The 16,750-nt window shown below is 42.6% G+C and overlaps 1 protein-coding gene across 2 annotated transcripts in view; it reads right to left on the bottom strand.

The window, feature by feature from the left end:
• LOC129822446 (ventricular zone-expressed PH domain-containing protein-like) overlaps positions 1-16,750 on the bottom strand; it is a 182,505-nt gene that overhangs the window by 105,730 nt on the left and 60,025 nt on the right. For both annotated transcript variants that reach the window (XR_008754488.1, XM_055880730.1), the window contains exons 5-6: positions 12,320-12,483; positions 3,843-4,052 (exon numbers count right to left, since the gene is read on the bottom strand). Coding sequence is in view for 1 of the 2 variants with exons in the window: in XM_055880730.1 (XP_055736705.1) it covers positions 3,843-4,052; positions 12,320-12,483 (374 nt within the window). In the remaining variant the exon portion in view is untranslated. The remainder of the gene's footprint in view (positions 1-3,842; positions 4,053-12,319; positions 12,484-16,750) is intronic.

Raw genomic sequence — 16,750 nt, forward strand, 5'->3', positions numbered from 1 at the left:
CACTAGGTATCTCTCTCTCTCCTCTTCACAAGGTGTTGGGAGTCATTTAATCACTAGGTATTTCTCTCTCTCTCCTCTTCACAAGGTGTTGGGAGTCACTTAATCACTAGATATTTCTCTCTCTCCTCTTCACTAGGTGTTGGGAGTCACTTAATCACTAGGTATCTCTCTCTCTCCTCTTCACAAGGTGTTGGGAGTCATTTAATCACTAGGTATTTCTCTCTCTCCTCTTCACAAGGTGTTGGGAGTCTTTTAATCACTAGGTAACATGTCTCTCTCTCCATCAATCACTCAGGATTTATCGTTGAGAGGAATGGACTGGATGACCTCAGCGGAAAACTCCAGAACAGGTATGTTTCAACATGTGTAACACCCACCTCCACCTGGGTGAGGCCATTTTGTACCAGAACTCAGTTATGACGGTGGAGAGGTGAAGTGTGACTCACTATTGACCAGTGGTTAAATTGAGCCGGAGCTACCTAGAACATGCTCCTGTTCCAGCACCTTAAGGGCCCCAAAGTGTTACCTAGTGTTAACGTTATGGCTAGGGTTATGGTTATGGTTATGGCTAGGGTTATGGCTAGGGTTATGGTTATGGCTAGGGTTATGGCTAGGGTTATGGTTATGGCTAGGGTTATGGTTATGGCTAGGGTTATGGCTAGGGTTATGGTTAGGGTTATGGTTATGGCTAGGGTTATGGCTAGGGTTATGGTTATGGCTAGGGTTATGGCTAGGGTTTTGGTTATGGCTAGGGTTATGGCTAGGGTTAGGGTTATGGCTAGGGTTATGGCTAGGGTTAGGGTTATGGCTAGGGTTATGGCTAGGGTTAGGGTTATGGCTAGGGTTATGGCTAGGGTTATGGCTAGGGTTATGGCTAGGGTTAGGGTTATGGTTATGGCTAGGGTTATGGGTAGGGTTATGGTTATAGTTATGGTTATGGTTAGGGTTATGGCTAGGGTTATGGCTAGGGTTAGGGTTATGGTTATAGTTATGGTTAGGGTTATGGTTATGGCTAGGGTTATGGGTAGGGTTATGGTTATGGCTAGGGTTATGGATAGGGTTATGGTTATGGCTAGGGTTATGGTTATAGTTATGGTTATGGTTAGGGTTATGGCTAGGGTTATAGTTATGGTTATGGCTAGGGCTATGGTTATGGCTAGGGTTATGGCTAGGGTTATGGTTATGGCTAGGGTTATGGTTATGGCTAGGTTATGGTTATGGTTGGTGTTATGGTTGGGGTTAGGGTTATGGTTATGGCTAGGGTTATGGTTATATTTGGGGTTAGGGTTATGGCTAGGGTTATGGTTATGGCTAGGGTTATGGTTATGGCTAGGTTATGGTTGGGGTTATGGTTATGGTTATGGTTATAGTTCGGGTTATGGCTAGGGTTATGGTTAAGGTTATGGCTAGGTTATGGCTAGGGTTATGGCTAGGTTATGGCTAGGGTTATGGTTATAGTTATGGTTGGGGTTATGGTTATGGTTATGGTTATGGTTATGGTTATGGCTAGGGTTAGGGTTATGGCTATGGCTAGGGTTATGGCTAGGGTTATGGTTATGGTTATAGTTATGGTTATGGCTAGGGTTATGGTTATGGCTAGGGTTATGGTTATGGTTAGGGTTATGGTTAGGGTTATGGCTAGGGTTATGGTTGGGGTTATGGCTAGGGTTATGGTTAGGGTTATGGTTGGGGTTATGGTTGGGGTTATGGTTGGGGTTGGGGTTATGGTTAGGGTTAGGTTGGGGTTATGGCTAGGGTTATGTTTATGGCTAGGGTTATGGTTAGGGTTATAGTTATGGCTAGGGTTATGGCTAGGGTTATGGTTGGGGTTATGGTTAAGCCTGGGCCTTCAGAAGGCCTCATTCATTAATCATCTCCTCTCAGGGTTCCTCCAGAAGGCCCCAAGACAATGTTCACCTGAACAAACACTTCCACTGAATGAAACCACATGCAGGGCTGGAAAAGCATGTAGTGCTTACACACACAGGCATATAGCGGGCTTAGCGTGTTACCTAAGCGTGTTAAATAAGCGTGTTACCTAAACATGTTACCTACGCGTGTTAGAGTTGACCCCCACATGAGATGGTGTGATACCAGAACATACCGTGATTAATAAGCTAAATAAAATGCTGTGACAGATTCGATGCTGTGGTTCCAAGCGTAACTATACAGGCAGCTATGGGCCTGTTAACTGAGTGGCAGATATGGGCCTGTTAACTGAGTGGCAGCTATGGGCCTGTTAACTGAGTTGCAGCTATGGGCCTGTTAACTGAGCTGCAGCTATGAGACTGTTAACTGAGTTGCAGATATGGGCCTGTTAACTGAGTGGCAGATATGGGCCTGTTAACTGAGCTGCAGATATGGGCCTGTTAACTGAGCTGCAGATATGGGCCTGTTAACTGACCTGCAGCTATGAGACTGTTAACTGAGTTGCAGATATGGGCCTGTTAACTGAGTGGCAGATATGGGCCTGTTAACTGAGTGGCAGATATGGACCTGTTAACTGAGTGGCAGATATGGGCCTGTTAACTGAGCTGCAGATATGGGACTGTTAACTGAGTTGCAGATATGGGCCTGTTAACTGAGTGGCAGATATGGACCTGTTAACTGAGTGGCAGATATGGACCTGTTAACTTAGTGGCAGATATGGACCTGTTAACTGAGCGGCAGATATGGACCTGTAAACTGAGTGTTTATTGTCAATGTCACCCTAAACCTTATATGAGTAAGATTAGGTTAATATGAAAGCTCAGGCTAATGATGATTGGGAATGAGGAATGTAAGGATCAGTTTCACTGTGTCCCTGTGTTTTGATTGATTATTTCTGGCAGGTGACTGACGGTTTATAATAAGTGTGTGTGTGTGTGTGTGTGTGTGTGTGTGTGTGTGTGTGTGTGTGTGTGTGTGTGTGTGTGTGTGTGTGTGTGTGTGTGTGTGTGTATGGACAGACCTAGCCAGTCTGACTAAGTGATTCTGGCACAGTGAGTTCCGGCGTCTGTGTCAACACTGCTGCACTGATGGAGAGATAGAAGAAGAGAGGAAACTGACAATGACAGTGGGAAAGGGGGAATGAGAGAGAAGAGGAGGAGAGAGAGAAATGAGAGATAAATGAGAGGGGGAATGAGAGATGAGAGGAGGAGAGAGAAATGACAGATAAATGAGAGGGGGAATGAGAGATGAGAGGAGGAGAGAGAGAAATGAGAGATAAATGAGAGGGGGAATGAGAGAGAAGAGGAGGAGAGAGAAATGAGAGATAAATGAGAGGGGGAATGAGAGAGAAGAGGAGGAGAGAGAGAAATGAGAGATAAATGAGAGGGGGATTGAGAGATGAGAGGAGGAGAGAGAGAAATGAGAGATAAATGAGAGGGGGAATGAGAGAGAAGAGGAGGAGAGAGAAATGACAGATAAATGAGAGGGGGAATGAGAGAGAAGAGGAGGAGAGAGAGAAATGACAGATAAATGAGAGGGGGAATGAGAGAGAAGAGGATGAGAGAGAGAAATGAGAGATAAATGAGAGGGGGATTGAGAGATGAGAGGGGGAATGAGAGAGAAGAGGAGGAGCGAGAGAAATGAGAGATAAATGAGAGGGGGAATGAGAGAGAAGAGGAGAGAGAGAAATGAGATAAATGAGAGGGGGAATGAGAGAGAAGAGGAGGAGAGAGAGAAATGAGAGATAAATGAGAGGGGGAATGAGAGAGAAGAGGAGGAGAGAGAGAAATGACAGATACATGAGAGGGGGAATGAGAGAGAAGAGGAGAGAGAGACATGAGAGAGAAATGAGAGGGGGAATGAGAGAGAGAGAAGTAAGAGTAGAAGAAAGGTGGATGTTGATGTCTCCTCACCTCACTGGTCAAGCCCACAGCTCTGTGTATTTTGACCACGTGTCCCAGCAGGACTGGGTACTGCTGACCCACAACCCTCAGCGCAGGCAGGAAGGGGGCCATGGAGGCGGGGCTAGCCTGTGACACGTCCACCAATGCACCCAGTAGGGTCTCGTTCAGAGAGGCATCACCTAGGTAACCAACCAGGGAGGGCACCAGGGGGCTCAGAACCTGGAGGGGGAGCGAAAGGGGGGAGAGGATAAAACCAGTGATCAGCATTGGGTTGAAGGATGGAAAAGAGGCTAGAAGGCGTTATGAGAGTATTCAGTATTTTATTAGGATCCCCATTAGCTACAGCCAAAGCTGCAGCTACTCTTCCTCTTGTCCACACCAAACATGACATAATAGCTGAAGGACAGAACTACATAAAATGGCATAATACATAAGATTAATAGACAGGTAAATAACTACACACATTTAAAATAAGAATTTATACTTTCATATTCTTATGCCTTAGCAATCCATGCAACATAATAACGGCTACTCTGCAGTCATACATTTTGTTACAGTTGCTTACTGTTACAATTGCAAGGCCTGATCCTAATCTCGCAGAACCAGTTGTTCTGAAAAGAAAGAGAATCTCACAACATTAGGAACCATATACATACAGTAAAAGAGGAGGAAGATGAGAAAGAGAAGTGTTGGTAGAATGGTAGTAGAGCTGAGATTAGGAGAGACAGAGAGAGAGAGAGAGAGAGAGAGAGGGAGGGAGAGAGCAGAGAGAGAGAGGGACACAGAGAGAGAGAGAGAGAGAGAGAGAGAGAGAGAGAGAGAGAGAGAGAGAGAGAGAGAGAGAGAGAGAGAGAGAGAGAGAACAGAGTTGAAATTAAGAGAGAAAGAGAAAGCAGAGTTTAGATGAAGAAAGAGAGAGAGAGAGAGAGAGAGAGAGCAGAGTTGAGTTGAGTTTAGGAGAGAGAGAGAGAGAGAGAGAGAGAGAGAGAGAGAGAGAGAGAGAGAGAGAGAGAGAGAGAGCAGAGTTGAGTTTGGGAGAGAGAGAGAGAGAGAGAGTGAGATAGAGAGAGAGAGAGAGAGAGATAGAGCAGAGTTGAGTTTGGGAGAGAGAGAGAGAGAGAGAGAGAGAGAGCAGAGTTGAGTTTAGGAGAGAGAGAGCGCATAGTTGAGATTAGGGGAGAGAAAGAGAGCAGAGTTGAGATTAAGAGAGAGAGAGAGAGCAGAGTTTAGATTAGGAGAGAGAGAGCAGAGATGAGGAGAGAGAGAGAGAGAGAGAGAGAGAGAGAGAGAGAGAAAGCAGAGTCGAGATGAGGAGAGAGAGAGAGCAGAGAGAGAGAGAGAAAGAGAGAGAGAGCAGAGAGAGAGACAAAATTCTACTAAGTGGGCTTGGTGGTAAGGTGTATGACTTAATAAAATGTATGTACACAGAAAACAAGTATGCAATAAAAATCCAAAACCAAAGAACATAATTATTTTCACAATGTCGAAGTGTGAGACAAGGCTGCAGTTTGAGTCCAAATCTTTTTCTTTTCAACATTCACTGTATATCAATGAATTTGCAGACATGTTGGACCATTCTCCAGCCCCAGGACTCACACTATTTGACACAGAGGTGAAATACCTGCTATATGCTGATGACTTGGTACTTCTATCACCAACCAAAGAAGGTCTTCAACAGAACATTAATATTCTAGAGCAATATTGCCATATTCGGGCCCTGGCAGTAAATTTCCAAAAAACGAAAATCATGATTCCCCCCCCCCCCCCCAAAAAAAACAGATGTCAGAAACACAAATATAAATTCACCCTGAACAACACCATAATTGAACACACAAAAAATTACACCTACCTTGGTCTGACCATATCTGCATCAGGAAACTTTAATATGACAGTGAATGCACTCAAAGAAAAAGCCCGCAGAGCATTGTATGCAATAAAAATGATATTCTTCAATATCAACATCCCAATTAGAATTTGGACCAAAATATTTGACAGTGTAATCCTACCAATAGCTCTGTACGGAAGTGAGGTTTGGGGGCCACTCAATAAACTGGACTTTAATATGTGGGACAAACATCCAATTGAAGCCCTACATGCATAATTCTGTTGGAAAATTCTACAAGTCCAGAGAAAGACACCAACTAATGTATGTAGGGCAGAATTGGGCCGCTTTCCAGTAGTAATGAAAATACAGAAAAGATCATTCAAATCTAAATTCAAGTCTGCAATTTAAAGCACTTCAAACACAAGAGCTGAGCCCAGAAACGAGCCCTCTCAGTCAGCTGGTGTTGGACCTCACCAACCAAGCTGACACCAGCACTGCTTCAAAAGAAAGAATTCCAATAAACAAAATCATAAACAAATCAAAGGACGAAACAAAATCCCAAAGCCGACTAAATTGCTATCTGACCCTAAACAGAGAATATGAATTGGCTGATTATCTCTACTCTGTCAGAGATACGAAGGAGAGACAGATCCTTACCAAGTGCAGGCTGAGTGACCACCGATTGGCAATAGAAACTGGCAGACATAAAAATACATGGCTACCCAAAGAGGAGTGTGTATGTGGTCACTGCACAACAGGGGAGGTAGAAACAGAGATGCACTTTCTCCTTTACTGTGATAAATATTCCTCACAAAGACATTCATTATTCACTGTAATTACTACATTTATTCCAAATTGTAACTTATTAAACCCAGAGGAAAAACTAAAAATACTCATATGGGCGAAGGAGCAATGGCTCTTCTTGCAGCCAAATATATATTTGCCTGCCATAGCCTGAGGGACACTGAATAATAACATCTGCGTAGTAAGTAGTAACTTACTTATTATTACTGTTATTGTTATTACTATTATTATTGTTGTTTATCATTCCAAATAGTAGTGGTATGGGTGATAATGGTAATGATAACAGTTTAATGATGGTGGTGATAGTAGTAGTAGTGGTAATGATGATGATAGTAGTTGTAGTACTGATGTAATGGTAGTAGTGGTAATGATGATGATAGTAGTTGTAGTACTGATGTAATGGTAGTAGTAGTAGTGGTAACGATGATAGTAGTTGTAGCACTGATGTAATGGTGGTAGTACATTTACATTACATTTAAGTCATTTAGCAGACGCTCTTATCCAGAGCGACTTACAAATTGGTGCATTCACCTTATGACATCCATAGTAGTGGTAATGATGATAGTAGTTGTAGTACTGATGTAATGGTAGTAGTGGTAACGATGGTAGTAGTTGTAGTACTGATGTAATGGTAGTAGTAGTAGTAATGATGATGGTAGTAGTAGTACTGATGTAATGGTAGTAGTAGTAGTAATGATGATGGTAGTAGTAGTAATGATGTAATGGTGGTAGTAGTAGTGGTAATGATGATGGTAGTTGTAGTACTGATGTAATGGTAGTAGTAGTAGTAATGATGATGGTAGTTGTAGTACTGATGTAATGGTGGTAGTAGTAGTAGTAATGATGATGGTAGTTGTAGTACTAATGTAATGGTGAAGATGACCATTATTTAGTTATAAGATATTTATAGTTTCATTTTCCATATTTCGATTTTTATATTTATTACATTCTACTATTGACTGTTACCATTTTATTGTTATTATTTTTGTATTTCATTTTGTATAATTATTTACTACCATTTTATATTATTTGTTATTGATTATAATTTTATTACAATGTACATTGTATACATTGTTGCTTTGGCAATATTGACACAATGTTTTTCATGCCAATAAAGCAGCTTGAATTTGAGAGAGAGAGTGAGAGAAAGAAAGAGAGAGAGAGCGAGAAAGAGAGAGAGCGAGAAAGAGAGAGAGAGAAAGAGAGAGAGAGAAAGAGAGAGAGAAAGAGAGAGAGAGAGAGAGAGGGAGGAACACAGAAGAAAGAACGGATCTGAGGTCTGGGAGGAACACAGAAGAAAGAACGGATCTGGGAGGAACACAGAAGTAGGGATCTGAGGTCTGGGAGGAACACAGAAGAATGTAGGAATCTGAAAGGAATGGAAAAGAAAGGGAGAACATAAAATCTGTCAAATTTTGTGAGGATTTTAGGTGCCAAGCCAAATTTATTCAACCTCCAGTGGTTGAATAGGCGCTGTTGCGCCTTCTTCGCCACACTGTCTGTGTGGGTGGACAATTTCAGTTTGTCAGTGATGTGTACGCCGAGGAACTTGAAACTTTTCACCTTCTCCACTGTGGTCCCGTCGATGTGGATAGCAGTGTGCTCCCTCTGCTGTTTCCTGAAGTCCACGATCATCTCCTTTTTTTTAGCGTTGAGTGAGAGGTTACATTCCTGGCACCACATTCCCAAAGACCTCACCTCCTCCCTGTAAGCTGTCCCGTCACTGTTGGTAATCAAGCCTACTACTGTTGTGCCGTCTGTCTACATTCCCATGGAGACAGACAATCAAAGACATACGTTCCCATGGAGACAGACGATCAAAGACATACGTTCCCATGGAGACAGACGATCAAAGACATACGTTCCCATGGAGACAGACGATCAAAGACATACGTTCCCATGGAGACAGACCATCAAAGACATACATTCCCATGGAGACAGATGATCAATGACATATGTTCCCATGGAGACAGACAATCAATGACATACGTTCCCATGGAGACAGAAGATCAAAGACATATGCTCCCATGGAAACAGACGATCAATGACATACATTCCCATGGAGACAGACGATCAAATACATGGAGACAGACGATCAAAGACATGGAGACAGGCGATCAAAGACATGGAGACAGACGATCAAATACATGGAGACAGACGATCAATGACATGGAGACAGACGATCAAAGACATGGAGACAGACGATCAAAGACATGGAGACAGACGATTAAAGACACGGAGACACACACACACACACACGCATACACACACACACCCGTCAGTAAGTTGACGTGTTAGAGTTATGAACCTTACACAACCTCTGTCGCCCTGGCTGACCCCTGGCTGTGCTGGTCAGTCAATCAGGGAGAAATGTGATGTCTTTCCCTGTAATGGGTCAGCGGGTCAGACGCGTGATCTATGGGGTGCTGAATTCTGTAGCCTTGCTGTGGGACTTACTGGCTAAACTAAATCCCCTTTGCCTCATTATCTGTCCTAGACAGACCAGACCAGACCAGACCAGGCCTCTTGTCTCCCTCCCACCATAGCATGTGCTTGTTCTTGGTCTTAACGTTGTTGTCATTGTTGTTGATTTTATCTCACTTTTTTGTTTCTTGTGGTCTTTCTTTCACATTTTCTATCTCTTACTACCCCTTTCTCTCTCTCTGCCTCTCTTTTTCTCTCCCCCCTCTCTGTCTCGCTCTCTCCCCTCTCGCTGTCTCTCTGTTTCTCTCTCTCTCCCCTCTCTCTTTATCTCTCTCTCTCCGTCTCTCACTCTCTTTCTCTCTGTTTCTCTCACTCTCTTTCTCTGTCTCTCTCACTCTCTTTCTTTGTCTCTCTCACTGTCTCTGTCTCTCTCAATTCAATTTACACTCACACAAGTTCCAAAATAATAGGGACATTTCAAATGTCATATTATGTCTATACATTGTTCTAACGATGTGCAGTCACTTCACCCCTACCTCCATGTACAAATTACCTCGACTAACCTGTACCCCCGCACATTGATTCATAGTCCCTTCAACCCTACCTCCATGTACAAATTACCTCGACTAACCTGTACCCCCGCACATTGATTCGGTACTGGTACCTCCTGTATAAAGCCTCGTTATTGTTATTTTATTGTGTCTTATCTTTGTCTTTGTCTTATGTTTTATCTTTTTTTTTTACTTTAGTTTATTTGGTAAATATTTTCTTAACTCTTTCTTCAATTGCATTGTTGGTTAACTTCTTGCAACTATATGGGGTGCTGTTTTGCATTAGCATAATTTGCTCTACAGATTAAACTGCCTAGTACTCAATTCTTGCTCGTACAATATGCATATTATTGTTATTATTGGATAGAAAACACTCTCTAGTTTCTATAGCCGTTTGAATTATGTCTCTGAGTGGAACAGAACTCATTCTACAGCACTTTTCCTCCCAGTGAGTGAGTTTTCAGAACTCTTGGCCTCTGGTTCCAGATCAGTTTTAAAGCCACTGTTAATCCTATGAGGATACAAACACTGCCCACGCCTTCCTCTAGATGTCAGGAAGTGGTGACAATTTGAATGGAGTCGATTGCGCAATCATGGGCTCTATAAATCACCAAATACCGGAAGTAGCGTTCCTTTGGACTCTGCGCTCAACGCAAGAAGGATATCTGACTGGCCTTTTTCCAAGCCTTGGTTTAGCCAGTAATATAGCGTCGGTCATCTTTTTACTCGTTATAGGTGTTAGAAACATCATAAGGTAGTTAATTTAAACCGTTTTATAGCAATTTATATCCGTTTAGTGCGATTTTGAGGCATTGCTTTGTAATACACTTTGAAGCTCCGGGCACGTTTCGGGGTCCCGGTCGTACGTTAGTGGGCATTTCGACGGACAAGTGGACATCTTTCGACCAAAAGAAGATTAGACCCAACATTCTGATGGGAGATGGGAGATGGGAGAACAGCTCATAGTAAGAACAATTTATGATGATAAATCGTGTTTCTGTCGAAAAATGTTAAACGCTTATGCCGCCATTTTGTTTGCTATAGCTTCGCTTGGCGCAACCTGTATTTAAAAGTAAGGATAATTTAAAAAATGTAATTCCGCGATTGTATTAAGAATTAAATTGTCTATCAATCGCTGTCCACCCTGTATTTTTTAGTCAAGTTTATGAGTATTTATGTATAAGACTAGATCACTGTCTAATATGGTGCACGACATTTTCTGACCAGCTGTGCTACTTTTGTCATTGTCTAACCATGATTTTGGTGGCTAAATATGCACATTTTCGAACAAACTCTATATGTATGTTGTAATATGATGTTACAGGAGTGTCATCTGAAGAATTCTGAGAAGGTTAGTGAAAAAATTTATATATTTTGGCGATGATAACGATATCGCTCTCTTTGGCTTGAATCAGTGCTCGGGTAACGTTTGCATATGTGGTATGCTAATATAACGATTTATTGTGTTTTCGCCGTAAAACACCTAGAAAATCTGAAATGTTGTCTGAATTCACAAGATCTGTGTCTTTCCATTGCTATGTGCTGTGTATTTTTAAGAAATGTTTTATGACGAGTAAATTGGTAATACAAGTTGCTCTCTGTAGTAATTCTAGTCGCTTTGGTGAGATTTGTGATGGTGGCTGCAATGGCAAACTATGATTTATACCTGAAATATGCACATTTTAAAAATCTGAAATGGTGGCTTTATTCACAGGATCTGTATCTTTCATTAGGTGTCTGGACTTGTGATTTAATGATATTTAGATGCTACTATTTAATTGTGACGCTATGCTAGCGATGCTAATCAATGTGGGGGGGGTGCTCCTGGACCCGGGGTCGAGGCTCGTGAAAGGTTAAGGGCTTGTAAGTAAGCATTTCACGGTAAGGTCTACACGTGACAAATAAAGTTTGATTTGATATGATGTGCAAAAGGGAAAATAAAAAAACATAAACATAGGTTGTATTTACAATAGTGTTTGTTCTTCCCTCGTTACCCTTTTCTTGTAGCAACAGGTCACAAATCTTGCTGCTGTGATGGAACACTGTGGTATTTCACCCAGTAGATATGGGAGTTCATCAAAATTGTATTTGTTTTCGAATTCTTTGTGGGTCCGGCAGAAGGTTAGGAAGTGCAGCTCAGTTTCCACCTCATTTTGTGGGCAGTGTGCACATAGGCAGACCTGGCTCTCAAGAGAAGACAGGCTAAGGCGGCCTTTCTCAATAGCAAGGCTATGCTCACTGAGTCTGTACATAGTCAAAGCTTTCCTTAATTCTGGGTCAGTCACAGTGGTCTCTCTCTCCCTTCCCTCTCTCTCGCTCTCTGTCTCCCCCCCCATCTCTCTCTTTCCTCCAAACCGGAGATGAGCTGAATGACTTATTAGAGTTTCCCTGATAAATTAATCTGATCATCAGATGGGACTCTTGCATCATGAGTGTGAGAGACAGGAAATGTCAAAATATTTGACATCCCTGATGACGGATGTAATCTCTACACACTCATAATGAGCACGTTTATGAGAGTGTGTGTGTGTGTGATTCCTACTGTGTTCTAAATGTGGTCTTTCGCTTCTTTGTGACAGCTCTCTTTTTCACCAGACACATCCCATTATTCCCCTCAGCACGGGGTTTCTGATGACTCAGCTTGTTCTGTATTAATGCGGATGAGAACATCCATCTAGCATGTGCATACATACTTTCCCCTCTCCCATTACTCTCCCCTTAATATCCTCATGCTGGACCACGCTCTCTGGAGCGCAGCATAGCATTCCCACATGTAGGAATTATGGACTTTCTCATGGCTAATGTGTTCTTTGAACGCAGTCCATCACACACATGCTCATAGACGGGCACACGGGTACGTGAACACACACACATACACACACCAGTGGCTGTTGCTCGGCGACCATCCGGATCAGCCTCAGCAGGTGTTGTTGCTCCGGTGAATCGAGCTGTGACATCATGGCCGTCAGGTTGCCTAGGTGACGATGGATGGCACGGGGCTGTTTGGGGTAGACGGACGGCAGTACGCGTAGGAGCATGTGGTTACCTAGAGGGGGACGACACGGACAGACAGGGTCTAGGTACATGGTGTACGTGGCAACGGATTCAAGTCTCACCATTTGTTGTCAATATTCATTCCATGACGTTCATCCTTGAGGAAGAAAATGTAACATGTATAAATGCAAAAATACACATAATGTGTACCAGAATCCTTCAATATTTGCCCAAGAAAAATTTACCTTCATATCTAAACCATCTTTAAATATCTCATGCATCTGCACAATGTCTTCTGTCTTCTAATAGTAGTTTTATTAGTAGCTTCATCTCTTATGACATTACATGAACACGAACAATGCCTTTTATGTTTACTTTGTAGCTAAATCCTTTTTCAACAAAGTCAGTTGGGATTGGCTGATGTCCCCACAGTAAAAGGGATTGGCTGATGTCCCCACAGTAAAAGGGATTGGCTGATGTCCCCACAGTAAAAGGGATTGGCTGATGTCCCCACAGTAAAAGGGATTGGCTGATGTCCCCACAGTAAAAGGGATTGGCTGATGTCCCCATAGTAAAAGGGATTGACTGATGTCCCCACAGTAAAAGGGATTGGCTGATGTCCCCACAGTAAAAAGGATTGACTGATGTCCCCACAGTAAAATGGATTGGCTGATGTCCCCATAGTAAAAGGGATTGGCTGATGTCCCCACAGTAAAAGGGATTGGCTGATGTCCCCACAGTAAAAGGGATTGGCTGATGTCCCCACAGTAAAAAGGATTGGCTGATGTCCCCACAGTAAAAGGGATTGGCTGATGTCCCCATAGTAAAAGGGATTGACTGATGTCCCCGCAGTAAAAGGGATTGGCTGATGTCCCCACAGTCAAAGGCTGGAGTTAATACAGTAGTATGAGTGGGGTAAACCTGGATGTGATTTACTCTATGGGACAAAACTATGTGAAATTCCTACAGCATGACTGAGTCCAGCATGTTATTATTTTATTTTAAATGTCAAAGCACATCATCTGAAGGACATATGGACTTAGTGAGACCGAGAAAGACCGAGAGAGAGAGAGAGAGAGAGGTGGGGGGGTAGAGAACAATAGAGAGAAAAATGTTGCCTTTCATCTGCTGTATAATAGTTTAAAACTGTTCTGCTTTGGTAAAATCAACACATGTACTTCCTGCCTATAAAACGTGAACGAATTTGATTGAATTAATTACAAGGAGACCAAAATAGCGTGTCAGACTGAGAGAACGACAGAGGAGACAAAGAGACAGAGACAAGAGAGCCCGCCAGTCTTCATGCATGCTGAATATCTGTCGTTATCTACAGGGTCATCTGGAAGCGATCCCTAGGTTCCTTCCTGGGACCATCCTATGAATGGAACACACACTGCGGAGGTGATTCTCATTTTGTGAATAGAGTTCTATTTGCAGTCAACCCTCACTCTGATTGGCTAAGGAAACAGGAAACAGAAACATCCCACAGAGACATGGGATAATAAACACGCGTTGGAAAACAGTTGGAAAACAGGAAGTAGTGCGAGTCCTAACAACTGTGGGCCAGCAATGTGAGAGGAACCTAGAATGAAGTGAAGAGGGATTGGACAAAGGTTATGTCATAAATAGAAACCAGGAAGTACACATGGGTCCAATCATTTTCATTCATTCAGTTTAATTGACTGGGAGTTCCATTTGGCCCCCCAGTGCACATTTACTTCCTGGAAAATCTGTAGATTCCTGACATCACTGTACAATCCTCCTTCATCCCATTCTAGTGAGGAGCCAGGAACTGACTGGACACAAATCAGATGACTAGGGACATGGTCAAGGAACATAATACACACATTACAACAGAAAATGAAAGGATTGTTTTCAATGTGTGTGTGTGTGTGTGCATGGGTGTGTGTGTATGTGTGTGTGTGCATTGCTAGCTAGCGTTGCTACCTGCTACACAAGACTAATCTGATGGCCATAACTCCTATCAACGAGTTCGATGTCTTGGATTGATTTAAAATGATTTAAAATTGATTGATTTAAAATGATTTAAAATGTTAGCGTTGACATTTACTAATTAGTTTAATGCATGACGATTGACTGTATCAAAAGGATTCACAAGGGGACACCTGCACATCAGTGGGCATGTTCTGTGGGCTCATGCCTAGGTCATATATCACCACGCCTAATGATAGACACTGGTAACTACACTGAGTGTACAAAACAATAGAAACACCTGCCCTTCCAAGTCATAAACTCAGCAAAAAAAAGAAATGTCCTCTCACTGTCAACTGCATTTATTTTCAGCAAACTTAACATGTGTAAATGTTTGTATAAACATAACAAGATTCTACAACTGAGACATAAACTGAACAAGTTCCACAGACACGTGACTAACAGAAATGGAATAACGTGTCCCTGAACAATGGGGGGGGGTCAAAATCAAAAATAACAGTCCGTATCTGGTGTGGCCACCAGCTGCATTAAGTACTGCAGTGCATCTCCTCCTCATGGACTGCACCAGATTTGCCAGTTCTTGCTGTGAGATGTTACCCCACTCTTCCACCAAGGCACCTGCAAGTTCCCGGACATTTCTGGGGGGAATGGCCCTAGCCCTCACCCTCTGATCCAACAGGTTCCAGGCGTGCTCAATGGGATTGAGATTCGGGCTGTTCGCTGGCCATGGCAGAACACTGACAGTCCTGTCTTGCAGGAAATCACGCAGAGAACGAGCAGTATGGCTGGTGGCATTGTCATGCTGGAGGGTCATGTCAGGATGAGCCTGCAGGAGGGCTACCACATGAAGGAGGAGGATGTCTTCCCTGTAATGCACAGCATTGAGATTGCATGCAATGACAACAAGCTCAGTACGATGATGCTGTGACACACCGCCCCAGACCATGACGGACCTTCCACGTCCAAATCGATCCCGCTCCAGAGTACAGGCCTCGGTGTAACGCTCATTCCTTCGACGATAAAGGCGAAACCGACCATCACCCCTGGTGAGACAAAACCGCGACTCGTCAGAGAAAGTGAAGAGCACTTTTTGCCAGTCCTGTCTGGTCCAACGACGGTGGGTTTGTGCCCATAGGCGACATGCCATTGGAACACAGGAGTGATGGTTGCTGATAATGGGCATCTGTACGCCTATATCAACCAGTGTCACGCCCTGACCATAGTTTGCTTTGTATGTTTATATGTTTTGTTTGGTCAGGGTGTGATCTGAGTGGGCATTCTATGTTGTATGTCTAGTTTGTCTGTTTCTGTGTTTGGCCTGATATGGTTCTCAATCAGAGGCAGGTGTTAGTCGTTGTCTCTGATTGGGAACCATATTTAGGTATCCTGTTTTGTCTTTTGGTTTGTGGGTGTTTGTCGCCACACAGTACTGTTTCGTTTGTTCCCATCATTTATTGTTTTTGTTTAGTGTTCTGAGTTTAATTAAAAAACATCATCATGAACACTTACCACGCTGCGGTTTGGTCCTCCTCTCTTTCTCCCAAAGACGATCGTTACAGCCTATGTAGATATTCCTTTAAAAATCTGCCGTTTCCAGCTACAATTATAATATAGAACATTAACAATGTCTACACTGTATTTCTGATCAATTTTATGTTATTTTAATGGACAGAAAAAGTGCTTTTCTCTCAAAAACAAGGACATTTCTAAGTGACCCCAAACTTTTGAACAGTAGTGTACATGTAGTGTTTTTATTTTATTTTATTTATTTAACCTTTATTTAACCAGGTAGGCAAATTGAGAACACGTTCTCATTTACAATTGCGACCTGGCCAAGATAAAGCAAAGCAGTTCGACACATACAACAACACATAGTTACACATGGAGTAAAAACAAACATATAGTCAATAATACAGTGAAAAAAAATAAGTCTATATACAATGTGAGCAAGTGAGGTGAGATAAGGGAGGTGAAGGCAAACAGATATATGTATAAATAAATAAAATATAAAAAGGCCATGGAGGCGAAGTGAGTACAACACAGCAAGTAAAATAAAAACTAAAAAACACTGGAATGGTTGGTTTGCATTGGAAGAAAGTGCAAAGTAGAGACAGAAATAATGGGGTGCAAAGGAGCAAAATAAATAAATTAATAAATACAGTAGGTAAAGAGGTAGTTGTTTGGGCTAAATTGTAGATGGGTTATGTACAGGTGCAGTAATCTATGAGCTGCTCTGACAGCTGGTGCTTAAAGCTAGTGAGGGAGATAGGTGTTTCCAGTTTCAGAGATTTTTGTAGTTCGTTCCAGTCATTGGCAGCAGAGAACTGGAAGGAGAGGCGTCCAAAGGAAGAATTGGTTTTGGGGGT

Source organism: Salvelinus fontinalis, chromosome 24 (assembly GCF_029448725.1).
Source record: "Salvelinus fontinalis isolate EN_2023a chromosome 24, ASM2944872v1, whole genome shotgun sequence".
Taxonomy (NCBI): domain Eukaryota; kingdom Metazoa; phylum Chordata; class Actinopteri; order Salmoniformes; family Salmonidae; genus Salvelinus; species Salvelinus fontinalis.